This window comes from Centruroides vittatus, unplaced genomic scaffold, assembly GCF_030686945.1.
Source record: "Centruroides vittatus isolate TY-2023 unplaced genomic scaffold, ASM3068694v2 scaffold_576, whole genome shotgun sequence".
Lineage (NCBI taxonomy): Eukaryota > Metazoa > Arthropoda > Arachnida > Scorpiones > Buthidae > Centruroides > Centruroides vittatus.
In genome coordinates this window covers 236,053-259,384 of record NW_027122713.1, presented here as the reverse complement: position 1 = coordinate 259,384, position 23,332 = coordinate 236,053, and the positions used below count along the sequence as shown (strand labels likewise).

At 28.4% G+C, this 23,332-nt stretch overlaps 1 protein-coding gene across 9 annotated transcripts in view; it reads left to right on the top strand.

The window, feature by feature from the left end:
- Window positions 1–23,332, top strand: part of LOC136989437 (FK506-binding protein 15-like) — a 114,758-nt gene that overhangs the window by 7,531 nt on the left and 83,895 nt on the right. For all 9 annotated transcript variants that reach the window (XM_067287580.1, XM_067287584.1, XM_067287583.1 and 6 more), the window contains exons 2-4: window positions 10,377–10,474; window positions 14,405–14,462; window positions 18,094–18,163. In XM_067287580.1, the coding sequence (XP_067143681.1) occupies window positions 10,377–10,474; window positions 14,405–14,462; window positions 18,094–18,163 (226 nt within the window). The remainder of the gene's footprint in view (window positions 1–10,376; window positions 10,475–14,404; window positions 14,463–18,093; window positions 18,164–23,332) is intronic.

The following is a 23,332-nucleotide window of genomic DNA, read 5'->3' as shown; positions in this document are numbered from 1 at the left end:
GTTACCCCAGTAGCCTAGGCTTCCCCCAGGCAATTATCAGTGAAATTTTACAGAAACTACTGTACACAGCATTTGATGTGTAGATTGCATAAAAGTCAATGACTGAAAGTATTGTCACTGTTGCAGATGGGATAAGACATAAGTGTTGAGCATCTGTCTCTAGGTCATCACAGAGCATATGGAACATGTTGGTGGTACTACTACTACTACTACTACTACAGAGAAGAATGGTACAAGGATGTGTCTGTGAATCCATACCATGTTAACTTTAGATGAGTACAGTGGAATCTGCTGGAAAACTATTTTTTTTTTTTTTTTAGTCCAAATGCAATAGTTGTGTATTCACTGTTCCCTGAAGTGAAAAATTGTTGTTTCTCTGTTAAATCTTCCATTACCACAACATGTTCAATTCTATTCTGGCAAGGAAGGTCAATGTAAAAGATCAGTTTGGCTTCGCTATTGATGGTTAGCATCTGCGGATTGTGACTGATTTTATACAAATAACAATGCACCAACTTTCTCAGTACCTTTTTTATGCTGTCAGAGGATACACTCCAACTTCTGTAACACTGCATGTGCACACTGGAGCCTGCAACATTGTCTGTTCAACAACAGCTGGGTCAATATTTTTGACACCTTGTGAAGTGAGGTTTGTACCCTTAATCGAGTTGAACTTGCAGATGTCCAGTTTCCTCAATTCAATAACAGTTCTAAGAGCTTGTGGAATCCTCAGCATTATTCTGATGGCCAAATTCTCAAAGTAAAGCTACAGTATTGTCATTATTTTTATAAAACAGCTTTATAAGAAATGTGAATTCTGGCAAAGCAATGGCCATCATACCTGATAAAAATGACATTCAACAGTTATCACTTTTTTATATTTAGAACTTTGCTGGAACATGTGTGTCTAGGCAATGAAATATGCTTTTTCAAAATATAACCTACTTGAACCTTTTAACCAGTGCATACAAAGTTTATTCATTCAAAACAAACGTTTTCCTAACCCCTTCTGGGTTCTTTTTCAGGTAAATCAGCCGGATTGAACTCGAATATGAAAATTTGTACGCACTGGTTAAAGGTTCAAGTAGGTCATATTTTGTTATATACAACCCAGTGTGCGGTTTCTGTTTTATATGCTTTTTCATTGCTTGCAATGCCAAATGTGCCATAGTGGTGAGTTTGATACTTTATTTTTTTTTTTCTTTTCAAGGAAATGCTTTCTGCATGTCCTGAAATGTCACCATATCAAATTTGGTTACATTTGGACTTATAAATATTTTCTGAAATGGCATTGAATACTTCATGATCACCCATATATTACATATTATAGTACAGTACATTAAAATATTACCATAGTAATTACAATAACACATTCCATGATACTATATACAATCCAAAGCAAAAGTTCAGACATAAGACCTGTTGCTAAAAAGTAAGAAGTATACAATCAAGTATTTAATGTTTACTGTACATAGAATATACAGTCAAACCTCAGGTTTCAAACGCCTTGCTTTTTGAACAGTTCGGTTTACGAACAAAATTTTGAACTCGTATTTACCCTGGTTGCTGTGTGATAACAATCTTGCTGAACAAGCTACTCACTGAGAGCCAGCCACAGATGGTGAACTTCCTATACTTCTTATGTTAAAAAAGGTCCAATCAGTGACATGACTACCAATTCAGAAGTTAGTGGCTGAGTGTTGTGACTTCTAATGATGCAAGGTGATCTTGGCCTTCATCATTAGATATCACGACACGAATCACCGATAACATTGATGTTTTAATTAATTTCAATGTGCATATGGAAAAGATACTATTTCTGTTTTTTGGTTTGTGTTGCAGTCAAATCTAAATAAAATTAATTAATAAAAACTGTTACTTGACTTTCATGTAAGATAAATGGCATCCAAGAATTTGTTTAAATATGCTTAAGTTAAATAACAAAAATTTATTAATATTATCTATAATGGACTATGAACCCAAAGTTGAGTTTTAATTAAACATTTGGCTTTATTTCCATCTTTATTTAGTTGATATGTGCCATTTGCATGTTTCGGGCATAGAGCCCCTCATCAATCAACTAAACGATACAACAATTAAAATATTACACTAAGTATTTGACAAACAAAATTAACACAAGGTATGGTTTTTACCATTATCATATTCGATCTGCCATGCATACAAGATTTAAACTCAATCACATAATAAGACACATGTATCTTATTTTTTCTATAAATGGAGTAATCCCTTTTACACACAGTATTTATATTTGGTATAAAAACAATGTATAAGAATATAAGCCGTATACAATACAATATTTTTAAAAACGTAAAAATTCTTTAAAAACACTAACAGGAAGTAGATTAACCGATTACCTGTTGTACTGTATATACTGTATTTTATGGACTATAAGACGCACTTTTCTCTTCGAAAAATTGCCTCCAAAATTCAGGTGCGTCTTATACTCTGTAGCGTCTTACAGGTATTTTTTAAAAAAAATTGCTTAAAAATTAAGGTGCGTCTTATAGTCTGTAAAATATGGTAATCTTTTGCTTATTTTACGATATCCAGTTATCACAATATCTAAATGATGTAGACTATGGTTATGTTCATATTACGGAATATAATAAGTGATTTTTCACAGTGCAGCAAATGAGCACAGCCGCAGCGCAGAAAATGAGGCAGAAACAGCCGTAAGACATTAATGAAAAAGAATTTTTATGTCCTTGTGAAAAATAACCTGCCACGGATGGTGAACTCTGTATTGTCAGAGTTTTATTATTAAAAAATAATAAAAAAACTCTGGCTTTTACACCAAAACTAAAATTAAAAATAAAATTAATTAATTTAAATTGAAATCAAATCAATTGAAACTAATATTTTGGAAGGTGTGGATAAAGTGCTTTGTTATCTGTCTTGATTGATTTGGTTATATTTCATCCAGGCAGTCAGAGTTGAGTATTTATAGCATTTTTTTGTAAAATGTTAGTTTTGGTTAGGGTTTCAGTTGGTGGTGACAGAACATTTTGCTTTTAATGTACATATAGAATACAGATATAGATACTATTATATTTTATTTGTAGACATTTTTATGCATGAAATACAGCTAAAAAGGTTAAATAAAAAAAAAAAAAGGCTTTGTTTTGGGGGTCAGGATTGGATTAATCTATTTTATATTGTTTCTTATGGTAAAATTTGTTTTGGTTTTAGAAGAAGTCAGTTTTCTAACAATTTTTAAGAATGAATTAAGTTCGAAACCCGAGGTTTGACTGTACTTTGTATTATACAAATTCAAAACATAAAGGTTGAATATATACAGTATTTAAATCAAGTCATAAAAAGTGCATGTTGCAAACGTTCCTTGTTGGAAGCAAGATATTTTTTTAATTATTAATAGTGTTACCATTTCTCTTTATGATCTCCAAACACAATATTTTCTATAGAAAGTCAACCAGTGATACTCAACCAAATTGTTTTGTTGAGTATCAATGTATCGGGCTTTGGAAAGTTACAAAATTTTGTACTTTGTATAGAATATAATAAAGTTTCTAGATATCAAATAAGGCTTTCTCAATGGCTGCATTTAGTTCTTCAATAGAAGAATATGGCTTGCCAGTATCATACACAGCATGTGTTAGAATCCCTCATAGGTTTTCTATAGGATTCAGATTAGGACAGATAGCAAACCAGTCTAGAACTGAAATGTTTTGAGAACTAAGCAACCTTTTTGTGGATTTGGAAGAATGGATCAAAGCATTATCATACTGAAAGGTTCATCATAAACCTTTTAAGATTTTTCCAAAAGTTAAAGTTGATTTTGAGAGTTCTTTTGCTATTTTTTGTCTGTCTACCATCCAAAAATGCCAGGGAGGTCTGACTATTGAAACAAAAGCCTTTCCACATCATAACTGATGCTGCACCATGGTGCCTACTGAATATGCTTTGTGAATATTTCCTTAAGTCGTATCGGCTATGTGAATTTCATTTTTTTTAACGTAGAATATTGCATTTGCCATTTATCATCATAACACACATGATGGTGAGCCTATTTTTATGGCCAAGTTTTAAGAAAGGTTTACAAGCCTTCTTCCATTGTTTAAAATAACCTAACTCAATAATGCATCTCCTAATGGTATGTTTGGATATTTTCTTACTTGGTTTTTTACTTGGCTTTGTCAAAACATGTCTGTAAATCATATTCAACATTTTGCTGTTTAGATGTGGTCACTAGTGATCTTCTGGAAAGTAATTTTGGCTCATATGGTTCACCACATGCAATAACCTCATTTTCACATTTTTAAAGCAGTTGTAATATCAGAAAGAGATTTACCTTCTGCTTTGATATGTCATATCTTTTGTTACTGCTACACTAGAAAACTGGTGGCTTTTATATTTTATTTCAGTAAGAAATTATTGCCTTTACATACTTAATAGATAAGAGAAATTCTCCATCATTTAGCATGTCATGTGTCTATGAAAGTTTAAATAGAATTTTTTTTTTTAGCCTTAACTTTTGCAACAGTCAAATCTAAACTTTTCATGATTTTGTTTTTTTATAATTTTTGTTTTGAATTTTTAATTGTAAAATATGATTAGAAAAGTGCTTATATCTTAAGTAAAACATTCAATATAATTCATTGATTACTTTTGATTTTATTAGTTTTTATTAAATAATTACCTCTTTCTAAACTTTTGCTCTGGACTTTATCACTATATTATAGTGTCATATTTCAGTTCTGCATATGAACAATTATAACAATAAATTTCTGGGATATTTCTATTATAATTGACAATGCTGATATTTAATGCTGTTTAAGTTGGGTTAAATTATATAAATCAGTTAGTCACATTGATGTTTCTGTTTTTAGATTCTTAATGATTTATATTTGAAGATAGTGATGGTGAAAATTTCTTATTTTTCATTTTTAAATGTATAAATGATAAATCTTTTAGAACTTTTAACTGACACAATTTCATTGAAGCATCCTAAAATATGTTAAAAGATTGTTTTAATAAAAATGAACAGTTTCTGCATAATCTGATTCCAATAATATGATTGCAATTGTATTTTCTACATCAGACAGGATCTGGATTTTCTATTATATCAAATGTTAAATACAGGACGATTCAGCTAAGCATCTGAGAGAGGTAAGTTGCACAAAGACAAATTGGAATCATATAGCAATGCTGGGTCAGAAATGTCTTTGTGTGCTAGTGTACAGAGAAGAGAAATGAAAGAATAGCATGTAAGAGAATGAAATACATTTTATTACTGATAACACATTTACAAAATAAATTGAGGCTTACAGAAGGTGTACAAAGTTGTGACCATGAACTGTAACATGTGCTTGATGTTACTGACATGTGGAATTGCATACATTTTGGAAAATTCTTGGCATATCTTGGACTTCCAAAGCAGCTTCAGAAATGAGTGCTACAAGGTCCTCATCACTTTCAATGGGGATGTTGTACACTGGTGCTTTGATGTAACCCCAGAAGAAGTAATTAAGACATGTTAAGTCCAGTGATCTTGCAGGCCAATGAATGGGACAGTATCCTGAAAGAACGTATGAGCAGTCTCATGGCCAAATAACTCCATCTATCACATGAAGATGGCATTTCCGACCTGGCATTGCTATGTGATTCCAAGTTGTCTTTGTGCAACCTACCCTTTCCAGAAGCTTGTACATGCTTAGCTAAATAACCCTGTATATGTTTTTGAAATAGTTGAGCATACTTATTTGTCCATTACTACACAATGCACTTTCTTAATCAAAACTTCTAGTCTGGTTTGCTGCACTGTATCAAACAATGCATGCATGACAAACTTGCATACAGATAATATTCATGTCATAATGATAGCAAATATTTTTAAATTGCTCAATTTACTGGAGAAGTTTGGAATGATTGTGAGCTATTTTGCAATGTTAACAATATACATCAAATTTATTGGTATTCCATTATTATATTATTAAACTATAAATTATTATTATTTTTTTAACTTTTACAATGTTGCTTGTTAGAAAATTTAGTAGTAGAGGATGACTAATAGATGAGGTAAATACATGGATTTAATTGTTATGCAGTAGCATGATTGAATTAGACAAATGTATATGGTCAAAAAATCCATTTACATAAAGTTTATTTAAATAGTTAGAAACCACTTATTTAAACAGTTAAGTATGTGTTTTAAGGTATTTTGAAATTTTTCAATGAACTCAATATTTCAAGTTGATTATAAATAGTATAAAGCAATTGTATAGTATGAGTATATAACAGTGTTTTAGATATTGAATTAGAAATAAGGTGACAGAGTAAGTTAAAATTAAGTACTCTTGTTGATATAATGTTGACTTCTTTACAAAATATAGCTCAATATATTTTTAATTTAACTAACTATGTCATCTTATTTTTAATGTAATACCTGAGAAAATAGGTTATGTAATAGAGTAAATAGAACACTTAATTTTAGAAGTGAAGACATGATTTATTTCAGATAAACATTTTCAGAATTATAAATTCCAGTTTCAAATCCATAAAATATGAATGGAACAATAAATTGAAAACAGAATGTCAGCAGCTGTTTTATTAAATGTTCAAATGTTTTTTACTTAAAGTATTGTTTGATGGATCTGAAGCTAAAATTTAAGATTCCAAAAATATTTATCTGAAATAAATCATAACCTGACTTTTAAGTATTTTATGTTGAGTATTTAAGTGAAAATGGAATTGTATGAATCAATATAAACGTTGCAAAAAGATCACTGAGTTCAGCGTTATATCCACGTTTGCTTGTCGCAAGTACTTTCGACGAACCTTACTGTCGTCGTCTTCAGGCGAGTTTGTAAATTTGCCGAAAAACTTTAAAAAGAAACAAATCGATGCAGAATGGAACGCATAAAGCTTTACCAAAGCCGTTACGAACGTAAATTAAAAATTCAAAAAACATTCGAAAGCCGATCGAGCATCTAGCTCCACGACTAGCGAGGCAGCGCATGCGCAGACCCGCGCTTACGCTAATTGTATATTAGATAACGCTAAAGCGCGTTTAAACGCTTGAATAACGTGACCCAAATATTGGGCAGCTCAAGAGTGGGAGTGTTGCATGCTTCTAACGTGGTGGTAAGGAGGGATTCCCAGATGAAAACTGTTTTTCTATCATTGCAGCACTTGAGCATATGTGCTTGCGACCATAGTGGATTGAAATCCTGTTCGAGAGCCTTTTTAGCTAGCTCTGTGGTGTGCCTACCCCTCACCACATCGTCCTGGTGCTCGGCGAGGCGGCTGACAAGCATTCTGGGAATCCCTCCTTACCACCACATTTGAAGCATGCAACACTCCCACTCTTGAGCTGCCCAATATTTGGGTCACGTTATTCAAGCGTTTAAATGCGCTTTAGCGTTATCTAATATACAATTAGCGTAAGCGCGGGTCTGCGCATGCGCTGCCTCGCTAGTCGTGGAGCTAGATGCTCGATCGGCTTTCGAATGTTTTTTGAATTTTTAATTTACGTTCGTAACGGCTTTGGTAAAGCTTTATGCGTTCCATTCTGCATCGATTTGTTCCTTTTTAAAGTTTTTCGGCAAATTTACGAACTCGCCTGAAGACGACGACAGTAAGGTTCGTCGAAAGTACTTGCGACAAGCAAACGTGGATATAACGCTGAACTCAGTGATCTTTTTGCAACATTTATACGGTCTTTGGCGTGAATATTGTCGTACTGACAATTGTATGAATCAGTTAAAAGTAATACAATATATATAATGCATTTAATAATATATTGTATGCAACTCTGTACGTTCTATAAAGAACACTGACTAACAAAATATGCAAGTATAAACATTCAGACATCATATACTAGTAGTGTATTTTCTATTAGGACTTCCTATTCTGTTTTTCATTAGGAACACAGATTTATCAAGTGCACATTTTTTAATAGTTCATGAAGCCTCTTCCTGCAGAAATATTCTATTTATCAAATGTTTTCAGGTGTTTAGACCTAGGCAGCCACCCTCACAATCAAACATTAACAAATTGGGAATATGGATTTTAATGTTTATCCTAAGAATGGCTGCCCACTCAGATAAAAACATTTAATAAATAAAATATTTCTGCTAGAAGAAGCTTGAACTGGTATCACTTCACTATTTCACCCAATTTAACCTCTTGCAAAGTGGAAAGTTTCTTGTTTGTTTCTGTTTCTAAAACAGTGGTTCTTAACCTGGGGTGCAAGACTGTTGAGACCATTTTCTAGAGAATAAAATTTCTTTTATTTGAATTTAAAAAATTTTTTCCATTGAGAATAGTGTCTTTTTTGAAATAAGATTGATAGAATTGCACCAATATCAAATTTAAATGAATAAAGTGTAAATTTCTAACTTAGACCTAATGTTTTTTATGATGATGATTTGATATAAATTTTATTTAAGTACTATCAATAAGCTGTACCTAAAGATGAAATAACACACTTGAAAATATGAGATGACTTTAATCCCTTATATAATAATAAAAAATTTCATATAGATGCAAGAATACATCTTTAAACTTTAAGGGATGCAAGCAGTAGGAAAGGTTAAGAACCACTTTCCTACAAAAAGGTAATTGGCAAATACTTTCATAAATTGACTATAAAGTAAAAACATTTTAATATATTAATGTATCCAACTTCATTGTATTAGTTAGTCATTTATTTGAAAATACAGTAAACCATTGAATTAATGGACTGATTGCAGGAAAGGGATGTCTGTTGTTGCCAGAAGTCCACTAAATTGAATGTGCTTTAACCTGTATTAATAACAAACTTAAAATATGCAAGATATTCTAAAATGTTATGATGTATACTGAATAATTTAGTCATATTTATATATTTGTTATTTTATACTCATTTACTCATTCCAATGTTTTAGCATGCTGTTTACAAATAGAAAGGCTTTCTAAATTTTTCCTCTAGAACAAATTCTTTCTGTTAAATCCAAAGTTTGTTCAATCAGGATTTATTAAATTGAGGGTTTACTGTATATTATTACTATATAAAATATCAATTAAATTTGTCATTCACATTAATAACTGTTTAAACATTGGAACTGAATGAGTTTCACACAAAAATTCTGCAATTCATGTAAAACTTTAATATTAAATCTATTATGAAATACTGTGTTAGAAATATAACTTTTTGAGAAGTTATAAAGTAAGATCTGTTAAATTAACCTACTTTATTTAATGTGATTAAATATTGATTGTTGCTTAATATACATTTTTTTATTATTTATTAGGTCAACATTATATATAATATATATATATATTTCAGTAAAGAATAAGCAAACATTTACAATTCTATTCTGAATATATTTGAGAATGTTATAGATGTGTGTTTGAGCAAATTATTGACAAATGTAATACTGATATTTTAATTAAACTATTCTAAAAAAATCTTTAATTTTGTAAAGTACGATTTGCATATGTTTTTAATAATCATTCAATTGAAAATATTTTTAAAAAATATATTTGTAAAGTTTTATGTAATTGAGTTTAAGTTAAGGAATCAATTAAATAATTTAATAGAAATTTTAAATATTTAGACCATATAAAAGTAAATTTTGAAATCTGAAAACTGGAAAGTTTTTCTTCCTATAATATAAATATTAAGAGAATTTTATAAACAAAAATTTGTACTGCTGAAGAAATATAATTCTTCACGGGAAAAAAAAAATGTAATAAATCATTCAGCTGACAGTAAACTCAGACTTTTTTGATACTTCTACCAGGGAGACATTTAATATAAACAAATTGGATAAATTATTAGTTTAATTAAATTTTAATTTTTTAACACATTAAATTTAATTTGAAATTTGTTGCTTTTTAACTAATTTCATTAATGAAAAAATTATCTAATTAAATATGATATTTGATTTTATAAATTTAATTATTCTAAGCTGTTTTTTGTTTGGTTAACAAAGTTAAAACTTGTTTTAAAATTTGAAAAAAAAGTTTTGAATAAAATTAAAGATTTTTATTTATTTTTTTAAAGTAACACACACAAACTACTATACTATGATACGCTTCTTGTCTAGTCTTCTTAATGGCTTGTGAGCAGTAAGATTGGCTTTACTTAATAAGTCTAGCAGTAAAGCCAATCTTAGTGCTCACAAGCCACCACACACAAACTAATTAGTCAAATATAAGAAGATAAATGTTTGGAAATAATTACCTATATTTTTAACAAATGTAAGTTTAATTTATGTTCAGTATTAATTTAAAATGTCTAAAAGTTAATTGAAATATTAATGATATTCTGTAAAAGTAAAATTTTAATAGAAGAAATAAATTCTCTAATATTAATTTAAGATTACTTTTTAATTTATTTTTTTTATTTTCAGATCAAATTTAGCAAGTCTATTTTCATCAGGCCAAAGTAAAGTTGATAACAGTAACCAGAGCTTGAAATATACACCACCAAAACAGCCAAAAAAACAAGGTTTTTATAATAATTTTTTTTTCATTCACAAATATTACTCATTCTGGTTTAAATAGTTATAATTTTAATATTCATTAATTATGATCCACTAATACCAGTTATCTGTTGTCCAAAGATCACCATCTTTGGACAACAGATAACAGACAAAGATGGGAATCTGGACACAACAGACATCATGGTCAACTACAAAATAAACTTTACATGAGATAAGAGGCAGACAGTCTACACTATGATAAATGCAAAAGAAACAAACACTGCACTTCCAAACTGTGGTGTAAACAATAGCTGCTGTTAATATACTGCCTAGAGGCCATTCTGCACATTAACATTCACATTCTGATATTCTCAAAAATTGTACTAGACTTCTACTCTAATGTCTTGCAACAAGCAAATTTTGTTGCAAGACTCTTGTTTACAAAATACTTGATTACAAAATACATTATATCAGGATTGTAAAATTGAAAGTCAATATTATTTTAATATTTAATAAGTATTTTAATATTAATTTTATCAAATATTGTCCCAAAATTTCAAATAAAACGTAATTATACTGTTTATATATACTGATAATTAAACTTCACATTAAATTTATCAGAATTATTTACTAAACTTGTTAATCATTTTTACTCAATAAATCCTTCTAATTTACATCAGTGCTTGATATCTTAACATTATTTTAAAATATTTAATAATGCAATGTCATTTTAATAAATTAAGAAACTATTGTAATTGGCATTCACTATAGTTTATACTGTTACATGACTTGTTTAAATTATTTTGAAGTATTAAATATTTTGTTTAAATTCCCTTTATTTTAATTTATTGTTACTTATTCTACAGATTTTACACTTCCAATAGTTTTAAATATCATATTTAATTTATATATTGAAATATTCAAATGAGATTGTGTTGTAACTATTATTTATATAAAAACCAAATATAAAATTAATACCTAACAATAATAAATTAAAAATATAAAAATAGAAATATTTTTGATGCAGAAAAATTTCTATAATAGTCTTTCATTAACAATTTATATTTTATCTGTTTGTTTATTCAATAAATCAGTAATTGTTGATTGCTGATAAATTACTTCAGTCTAAATCACTAAACAAGTTTTATTGTCAATAGTTACAAGTTTTTACTTATTTGATAAGAATATTTTTATTCTTAAAATTATTTTATGAACATCTTTCTGTACATCTGACAAATTTCTGTGACTTTTGGTCATGTTGTAAAGAGGTAAAACTCTAGATATAGCATACATATTATAAAATGTGAATATAAATTATTTAAATAGTTAATATTTAATAGCACTTACTTAAATTCCCAAAATCAAAATTTTCATATTAATTTAATTTGATATTTTTTCCCCATTATTATAAATTATTTTTATTTTTAACAGCCTTTAATTCTGGTATTTTATTTATTATATATGTAGGCTGTTTCTTTTTCAACCTCTGATGGGCCATAACACAAAGACAAGTGTAAATAACAAAATTAATTTATTACCAAAAGTTAGGTACAAACATGGTTACTTCTCAACATAATCACCGTGAAGATTGAGGCATTTGTCTATGAACATGCTTTGAAATCCCCTCTTCGTAGAATGTTGTCACCAGTGACTTGAGATGGCCTTAACAACAATGTTTTGAAGATCCTCATTAGTCTCAAACCTCTGCCTTCCTAGCCATGTTTTCAGTTCAGGAAAGAGGTGGAAATCTTCACACATTAAAAAGTTCCAAGCTGGGTGGAAGTCTTCACTGTCTTTAAACACCCAGCATATAGCCCCACTTTAGCTCCAAGAGACTTCCACGTCTTTCCTGAACAGAAAAAGTGGCTAAGAAGGCAGAGGTTCGAGACTAATGACAATCTTCAAAACAATGTTGGGGTCCATCTCAAGTCACTGGCGACAACATTCTATGAAGAGGGGATTTCAAAGCTTGTCCATAGACAAATGCCTCAATCTTTGCGATGATTATGACGAAAAGTAACCATGTTTGTACCTAATTTTTGGTAATAAATTCATTTTATTCACATTTGTCTTTGCTTCATGGACCATCGGAGATTGAAAAAGAAACAGTCAGTCATGTAACTACAAGGGCTGACTTGTGAGTTATTTATTATTATGGTAGAGCATAAATTATCTGAAACTATCAGAGTGGGACAATTTTGAATAACAGATCTTGGTAGAAGAGTAAAAATAAATGTCTTTTAAATAGAAATAAAATTTAACATTTTTACTTTATTACAATAGCTAAAAAAAGATTAAGGCATAGAAACTTCATACATATGAAGGGTAAGAAATATCAAAAATATCGTCTTAATTTTATTGTAGGGGAGGGACAAAATCAAATGTCTGTCAAGACTTTTCCATTAAATGTAATGAAATAAATAAAGCACTGGTCTTTCATAGCAATTTACTACATAAAGAAAATTATTACTTTATTACTATTATTTATTACAATTACTACAATTAAAAGTGATTTACTACAGTGATTTTGAAAGAAACCACTTATTTTTGCTTTTTTTACATATTTTTTTTCTTTTGTTTAACTTTGCTAAATTCCTGGCTTGCTTTATTGTCATAAAATTTGAAAAAAAATCTGCTTTAAGTTGCATTTCTAACAATGTCAATGCTGTTACTAATTCATCAGATGCTTAAGTGTACAGGTGCAGTGTGAAGCATTTAATGTGTTAGAAGACTCATTAATCAGGATTTTGTACTTGTACTGTAATAAATAAAACTCAATACCAGTATTGATGATGAGAATGCTGAATAACGAAAAGAAACCATTTTTCTTAATTTCGGCAAATCAGTTTAAAGGCAGTTTCTTGTGTTACCTATTTCTCCGATTTTTCAGATATTGTGTTAATACTGTGTCATAAGACAGCAGAATGGCAGCCTACAGAAAATTTCTGACTATTATTATTTCATAAAAACTTCATAATCTCTGAAGTTGATTTTTGTTAATTGATTTTTGGATAATTGATGTTTTACTGTATTTAAGAAAAAAAATAGACTTAGCCATTAATTTCTTTTTATCGAAAGGAAATAATAATGAGAGATAAGCAAATTATAATTACAAATACATACCTACATTTATTGAAAATACAGTAAATATATAGTGGTGGTGATATCCAATGATGATATCTAATGACTAACAATTAAAAGATGATTATATTACATTTGAATCTACTTCCCCTTTTAACATTTAGATATAGTTTTAATGTAATTTTCTAAATTATTTAATTAAAATTTAAAATTAATTACTATTTATTAATCTATTTATGTAGTGTGTACATCCACCTTAGGCCAAGTTTTAATGATAATTATCATTAAAATTAATTAATGCTAATTTAATTACAAATGTAATCTTGGACTGTAAACTTATCTTTGGAAATTGATTTTAGACTTGCATAAATGTATTAATTTATTAGTTTGTAGTAATTTAATATCACTCACCAATTTTACCAAAAATTGTAAAATAATTTTATTTCAAGTTTTATAAATACATCATGTATAATGTTTATTTTGGTCTTTTTGAATGGTTTTACATTCTGTTATTTTTATCAGTGAACAAATTAATTTTATCTAAAATTAATAGAGATGATACAAGAAGTGAAGGTCTGCTTATCAGATTTTGTTAAAATTATGTTAAATATATCATAAAATATGATGACAGCTTTATTTTTTAAATTAAAAATATATTATTACATTTGCCATTTCTGAAATATTATTTAATGATTTAGTATTACACAAACATGGAAGAATGGGAATTATTTCGAACTTATTTATATTTGCATAGTAATAATAGAAATCTATCTTTTTATAATACTGAACAGCAACAAATATATGAAGGTATTTTATTATAAATTATTGATTTTTAATAATAATAATTTTAAATTTGAATATTATTTTTTCTGTAGAACCGACACAGGGAGTTCCAGCCTTACTTCATGCAGCTGTTGTTACTGCCTACAAATTGTAAGTTTGTTTAGAAATTCATGAATGATTTTTGTCATTTGTATCAAAACTGCAATAGTAGCTTATCACATAAATAGTAATTAAAATCATATACAAGAAATTTTTTTTTATAAATAAATAAAAATTAATTTTACTTTAAATTTAAGTACCAAATATCTTTTAAAAGCTGGAATTTCTTGGATAAAATCACAAACACGCCTTTTGTACTTTTTCAGCAATGACTTTAATCAAAGAACAAATGTTTTCAGCCCAATTTACAGGCCCGTTTTTATCTTTGAAATGGATTCTAACCTGTAAATTAAGCCAAAAACATTTGTTCTGTGATTAAAAGTTATTGACAGAAAAGTACAAAAGGCATGTTTATGCACTTTTTATCTAAATTTAAGAGAGATTATTTAAAAGTACTGAAAATGTTTGTATTTTAAATGTACAATATTCTTATATTAAATATAATTATATCTTTCACGTACGTTTTTCTTTTTCTGTGACAATATACTAAAAACGATTGCTAAAATACTTTTACAAGTCATGCTTAAATTATTTTTTAAAATAATTTAAAGAATCTTTCATCAATTAGACAGAATTAGGATTTATTAATAACTGTAACTATTAAACTACTTAGAAATAAATTACAACTTATAAGTCACATTTTAAGTTAAAAGTGACAGAAGCAACTAGTTAGATATGTGGGAATATTTTATATCACTTGAGTTTCAGATAGTTAGGATATTTTGTTTGTGTAGTTTTCTATGTTATCATTAGATATATCTGAATTTATTATACATTGTCATTATCCAGCCCTAACATACTTTTATTCAATTACAGAATCTTTATAATATTCCTTAGGTAAAGCTTGATGCTTTAGCTAGTGTTGTTATACTATTTTACTTCTTTTGAGTTTGTGAAGAAGAATAAATGTTCAGACCTTTGTGTGTGTGTCTAAGACATTCAATTAAAGTTTAAAGCAACTCAACTTTAAGAATCTCCAATATGAAATAGTTTTAATTGAGTAAAATGCCAGTATTATTTCTAGTAACTTTCACATATATTTTAATATTGGAAAAAAAAATAAACAATGAATAAATGCTATTTTCAGGAACCAAACAAATTGCTTTTATTCAGAAATGTTTTTGTTTTTTTTATAAGAACATCCTCAGCAGAAACTCTTTTAAATTGCAATGAAATGTACATTTTTAGAATACCATTACCTTTGAACATTAAATAAATTACAAAAAATAAATAAATTTATAGATTTTTTTAATTAATTAAGTCTTATAAAATGGATAATAGTTAAGTAAATTAATTAAATAGTACACTTAAAAATGTTGCAGATATGTAGATGACATCTTCATAATATGGAATGATGATAAAAAAGTGCAAAACTTAATACAGGAAATTAATAACTTCGTAGGAATACAACTTAATTTGGACCAAATTAGCAAAGGAGTTAATTTCTTTGATCTATAAATCTTCAAGTTGGGAAATAACTATGCCACGAAAGTATATATATATAAAACCCTTCTAATTATGATTCATACATTGGAGATTGAATGACATAATGGTACTGTACAGTACATAAACTAGGAACTTTTTAGAACTTTAATAAAAAGAGCTGTAATACGTTCTTTTTAATGATACACAGAGAACAAGTGTTCAACTGTGTTATGCAAACAGCAGTTACACCTGGCTTCCCTAGTAATGTTATTAAAGGTCTCATCAAAGCAGCAGTAGAAAAGTACAAATTTGGTCCCAATAAAGAATATAATAAAGAAAATAAAGATGATCAAGCTACTAATAAGAAAATGTGTGTAATTACAGGATTAAAGATGGCCAGTTTACACTAAAAGGAATATTTCTTTAGCTATTAGACATCTTCCTTCTATTATGCAACTACTTTGTACGGATAAGGAAGATATAAAATAAATGTAAGGCAGGAGTATATATGGTCGACTTTAAAAAAATGAACGATAGCTTCTACTATATAGGATTGACATACAGAACCTTAAGGCAATGCCTTAAAGACCAAATATAAACACCAACGGAAACCGATGCATAGCTAATGAACACCCACACTGCCGTAAATATAATTCCTTATAATTCCTTATAATACCTTATAATTCATAATTATTATTTTCAAATTATAGCTCCGATTATTTACGGCAGTGTGGGTGTTCGTTTGCCTAAAAGAGCATTATTGAATCTGTATTAAACGACAAAAAATGTGCTACAGCATTAACAAAATGGGCACTTGATAATGAAGTACAAGTTTCCTGGAAAAACCCTATTATAATAAAAAGCTGGACAGACAAATGTACATTAAGGATTATAGAACAATGTTATATATTTTCACACAAAAGTAATGTAATTAATGCAAATAACTCCATGATTTTAGATTTGTAAATGGGTTGACATTTTGAGTGTTTAAAATTACAACTCTTTTGGGCAAAAAGCGATAGAAATTTAACTAGAAAAGTAATTAGAGATACGATAAGGAGAAAGTTGTTCAAGGTCAAAAGAAAGGATAGTAAGTAGCTTACATCTTTGTTATACCATTATTTCAGGCTATATTTTAATTTTTAAGTCTACTATTTAATTAATTTACTTAACTATTATCTATTTTATAAGATTTTATAGATTTTTTTAAAATTTATTTATCTATCTACTTTTGTAATTTATCTGATTTAATGTTCGAATGTAATGGTATTCTAAAAATGTATTTGTTCCATTGCAATTTTAGAGTTTCTGCTGAGGATGTTCTTATAAAAGAATAAACGTTTCTGATTAAAAACAATTTGCTTGGTTTTTGAAAATAACATTTATTTATTGTTTATTTTTTATTATGGTACCAAGTATGGATGCTTTGTTTATTGATTTTAATATTGATTTTTAAAAATACTTTTTTTTTGTATAAAATTTTAAAATAATGTGGGTATATTTCTTAATCTGATTATTAGTATTTTTACTTTCCTAACTGTTAGGGAAAGTATATATATAATATATATATACACACACACACACACACTCTTTCCCTATGTTATATACATAAAATAGGAAAATTATGGGGATCAGTGAAAAAATGACTCCCCCGAGATTTTAACATTTTTGGACTCAAAAAAAATTTGGGGATTTTTCTGTATGTATTGATATTAGTGTGTGTGGGGGGGCACAATTTTGTTCACCCTCTTTGAAGCTTAATAACTCCTGTATGTTTTCTCAAACATTTCTAAAATTTTGCAGCAAGGTTTCTGTATTAGTGGCATTGATACTATTAAATTTTGATGGCTAAAGATTGCGGGAATGGGGAGATAGAGGGGATGTTGTCATATCTTGAGTAGAGTCAGATCTAATGATTTTACTCATTATTAGCATTTAGTTTTTTTTTTTTTTTAATAAAACTCATCCCTACCCTCAAAACTAAACCTTTTGCCATTTTATAACAATTAAAAATATAAAACTTCTTAAATAAAATATCATAACAGATGGTGCCACAAAAATTTTAAATGTTGCTGGTAGTTAAGCAACTCATTGTTGAATTTTCTTAATTATTTTTAGAAAATACTGCTGTCTAACTAAACAGTTAATAATAAACAATTTATATCTAAAAATAAATTTGTTCAATTTGAAAATTTAGTGATGGAGGACATTATGTGAATCAAGGTAAAATGGGAGCAGCAATCTTGGAAAATCATGATCCCTTAATGGTAAGTTGATAAAAAATTAAATTTTATTATTTGGGCATTATAGTGCTAGACAAAAATACAAATTTAAGTAATGTTTTTAGACTGTAAATGAATAAATTGTTCAAATGAAATGGTAAGATACAAAAGTAATCAATTATATATGTATAATTTTAACATATTAAATAGTTCTATACTCAAATTATTTGAAAATGAAATATTAAAAAAACAATCAGAATTTTTCCGAGACAAGATTATAAGTTCAATAATGAATAAATGTTTTAATGTAAGGAATTAATTTATTGTGAAACCTCCTTGGTAATGAATAACATTTTACATGCGATTGGGCATTGAATCAATTAACTTAATCAACAGCAAATTTCATACAGTATTTTGAAATTGACTATATACTTCTTCAGTTTAGTCAATCATTAGTAGGAAATTAACTATTATTGTAGTAGTCTGAGTAGGAGAAACTAATTTCCGGACCAATTTATTACGTCATTTGTCAAATTGTTATTTTTTGCATTTTGTTGTATTTAATTTTTTTTTTCTTGAAAATAATTAAATTGAATTAAATTTTTCATAATTAACTAATAAAAATAGAATTATTTTGGCTATTAAGATGTGTGTTTCCTTATGTAATTGAAAGTTTTTCCAAGATAAATTTGTTATATCTACTTTTTTTATTCTCACTATCAGTTTTAGTACAACTTTTTATAAAAAGTTTTAGATAAAAATATTTGGACACCCAGTGGTATCTTTCTTATAAAAGTATGACCTTTTTAAAAAGGGTAAGGTCAGACTTGGACTTTTTGTTTAGCGACTCCACCACACTGGTTGCAAGTAAATAAATCAGTCAAAAGTGGCCTAAAAGATCAATTGATCTTTTAGGCCACTTTTTAGTGGATCTGTCAATTCTGTGTTTTATAATGTTAGCTACAGTACATTGAGAACAGCTAATTACAGTAGGAATTTCCCTCTGGGTTGCTCCATTGCCAAGAAATTTCCAAATTTGTCTAGTTTTAGGTTCATTGAGTTGACATCCATAAGGCATGTTTCTTGTTCTTTTAATGATTGTTGATTGTTACAAGTAATGTATCTCTTTGTATGCTATACGTAAATGCTTGATATAATTTTATTCGTATACTTTCTCCCGTGATTGTGCTTGAAATTTACAGTAAACTTATAATTTTATCCCTGTAAAATTTTGAATTTTTTTTAATATTTTGTTTTCAAATAATTTGAGTATAAAACTATTCATTATATTAAAATAATAGATACAATTGATTATTTTTTGTGTTATTGTTTTATTTACAGTCTAAAAACATTACTTGAACTTATATTTTTGTCCAGCACTGTATAATTGATTTCATTTATACATGAAAACTAAGAATTATTTGAAATTTATGTACTGTAGTAGTAAATGCAAAACTGATGTTTTATAAGCTGAAGAATTTTATTACCATTTTATTTTACTTGCCATAAGATTAGATCTAAGACAGTTACTTTTAAATCAGTTTACATATAACTAGTATTGATTTTATTTGAATGTAGTGATGTATGTATGATGTGTCAAGAAGAGCTGTTTTCAGCTTTTTTTGAAACGTTTTTTAATAATTAAATAAGTTTGGTTACCTTAAGAAGCACTCTTTAGTCCCTTTCACAGTGATGTATCTAAATAAATTACCTCACAAACATCAAGAACAGCAAAAACAGATAATTTTAAATGAAAACAAATGTTTTCTTCCAAACATTTGTTTAAATTATAGTAATCTGTAGTGGTCTGCAAATATATTGCAGACCACTACAGATTGATGGAATTTTCTCTTGTCAGTTGTAGTAGCAGTAACTTGCAGCATTGTGTAATAAGTTCTAACAAAATTCCCTCTTTCTTTTTACATAACTCTACCCCTTTTGGAAGTTTTTAACATGATAATAAGTGTAAAAAAATAGTACCCTAGATATAGATTTCTTAAATCTGGATATAATAAACTTGTATCTGACATAATAGCCAGATCTTTATTGTACTTGACAAAATAGATCCTTTCCTGATAAATTTTATAAATCTGTAATACTGGATTATTAATAAGATAAAGGATCTAGAAATAATTATTGAACAGTAGTGATCTATATCATCTCTATTCTAGCAAAAATCACTGTAAACATCATTTATAAAAGGGTTTTCAAACCACATAAATTCAAAGTTATCCTATCAATACACTTATAAACAAGGATTTTCCACAGCTGATGCTTTAATGCATCTTAAGCAGTCTATTACAACTGGATAAATCAAATTTAGTAGCTTCTGTTTTTATTGATCTTTCAAAAGCATTTGACAGTCTGAGCCTCCAACTCTTAGAAACTAAACTGCAAAACATTGATTTAAAGAGGTTCTCCTCTAAAATTGTTGCAGTCATATTTGTCAAATCGAAGGGGTTTGGTTTCCATGCTTACACAAGGAAACCAAAACTTTTTTAGAATTATTTAATTTCTTTAATATGTTACTTAAATAATTTATGGAGATCAATAAGCTAAAAATTAAGTGATAAAATTTCTACTTTGCCAACAGAAATAATTTTGTTTCTGTTGGAAAAGTAAATCACTTACAAATTAAAAAATAAAAGATAAAATGATTAGAAGAGCAAATGGCTTAAAGTACCTGGATATAGACATAGACAGTAATCTCTGATGGAACATGTAGGTAGATAATATTGCCTCATCCTTGGCCAACTTCACTGGAATAATAAGAAAACTTCAAGAGTTACTAAATATTGTCCAGGTAAGACAATTCTATCCTGAACTATGAATAGTTCAGAATTGTTTCATTTGGACTATTCATAAATTACATTATGCAGTATCAGAATAGCTATCAAATTGACAAAATTGATAAAATATGAAACCTAAATAAAAAGCGAGTTTTACTGCAAAGCTATAAATTGATAAGACAAAACAACAAAAAAACAGCTATCTTGGAGCTTTGAGAGAGAAATATCACAATTGTATCTTTGCATAACTCCAAAAGGACCTAGTTATCTTCTCCTGGTTATCAGGCTCACAACAGGGAAACTATCACCAATATACGAAGGGCTAAAATTTTGGAATAACTTGAGCAATGAATGTAAAGATGCATTGAGTTATAAAGTCTTTAAGAAAAATGTCAAGAATTTGCCTCTTCCATAGTTTTATGAGTTATTTTGATTAATTAAATCATTCATACTAATATTATCATTTTTTCTTTTGTTTCTTGTTGTTTGTTCAGAATGTTAATGTTAAGCTTAAAGACCGAAATCTCTTATTGAGCGAAAAAAAGACCACAACGCATTGTGGTATTTGTTAAAACAGCCACAATGCGAAATTCGTGTCGTTGCTTTCGTGATATTTGACCACGACACATTGTGGTGATTGAGAAAAGCCATAATGCGTTTCGAATGTTAGCTGATACAACCTATCCTTCGTATCGTGATTGCAACTTGTGAACGGGCACGTTGCAAATACTTGCGGAGTTTGTATTGTGTTCATTCTTGACCAGTGCTGCTGTTTCTAGGGTAGTTATCCTTTTCTAGAGTAATTTCAAACTTCTCAGAGTAATGTTTCGGGTAGTCTTATATTTAGGGTAAATCCTAGAGTAAAACAACCCTGTGTTCTGTGGTCTTATTACTCATTGTGTCACAAGTTTTAGCCTAAAACCGTTCTGTTTTTCCCTATAACTGGAGGGTTTTATGATAGGACAACAGAAGCTAAAGAAATAATGCAGATTGATGCTAGGTACATGGGTGTACACTGTACAGTGATACCTCGGTTTTTGTCAATAATCCATTCGAAAACAGTTGGTGAAAATAACTCTGCAACATTCTCAATTCTCATAAAAATGACTGATTTATTAATAAAAGTTCCTGACAAAGTAATTATTTTTAGTAAATTAGTTGTTAGAAAACGTTGACACCTCGAGCACTCGCAACAGATTTTCCTGAATGATTAGATGTTGAAAAGTAACAAAGTTACATTTCTGTATGTCATGAATAATTTTGTTACCTACTTATATAAGATGATTGAAGATAAATAAATCATAATGAAAAAGAAAGTTTTTTTTAATCTCGTTATTAGTTAACATCCAGAACATGTGGTGGCTTTTAACCATAATAAATCCATTGCACAGTGGTTTTTAACTTTAGCAGCTGATTTTTATTTCATCGTGCATAGTATATCAAACACCTACAGGTAGTTAGACCTTTAGCCCTTTTTAGCAAAACAAGAAACAAATGTGTATTTTTCTCCATACCTTTTTCTTTGAAATTTTTTTAAGTAGGGAAATTAATTCTAAAAACTTTAAATTAAAATCCAAGTAAAAAGCTACTCTTTAAAATCCGACTTCGAGTGAGTTAAGAAGACAAAAAAAGAACGAAAAGATGCTATACTTTCATAATTTTATTAATTCCATTTCCCAAATGCATTTCGCAACGCCTCATCAGTGGGTAGTTGAGTTTTGGTAACCTCTGTTCCTTTTATGCTGGATGATGTTTTCCCAGCATGCATCTATCTGCATACCGTCATTCAGATTGATTAAATTTGCATATTCTTTTATACAAAAATGTTCTATTATTCTACGTTTTAAACAATTTTCTTCTTTATAAAGTATTTTTATATTATTTCTGTCTATGTTACAAAAATTATTTTTATAATGTAGGTACCACGGCGATTCTTCTCTTTTTAATCTTATTGCTGCCTCGTGCTCTTTTAAACGTACTTCTAACTTCCTTCCGGTTTCTCCGACGTAAGACTTCGTTTGTGGACAAGTACAAGATAATTTATAAATTACACCTGCAACATCAAGTTTGTTTAACATATTGGCATCATCTTTGTTTATGACATTAACTATATTCGACAATTTGTTCTTTTGTTTTGCCACGATACATATAGAATACTGTTTAAAAATTAATTTATATCTCTCATAAAGTTTATGTACATACGGAAATTTAACATATATAATATTATCAATATGATTCTTTACATTATATCTGTAATTTACAAATTGATTGTACCACTTACATAATAAATTCTTTGGATAATCATTCAATAAATATTTTTTAAAAGTTGTTTTATTTCTTTATCTATGTCTTCTTGTAAGGATGTCCTATTCACTATTTTTTTGAGGTCCATAGTAAAGACGTTTTTCTTGGTTTCTACGGGACA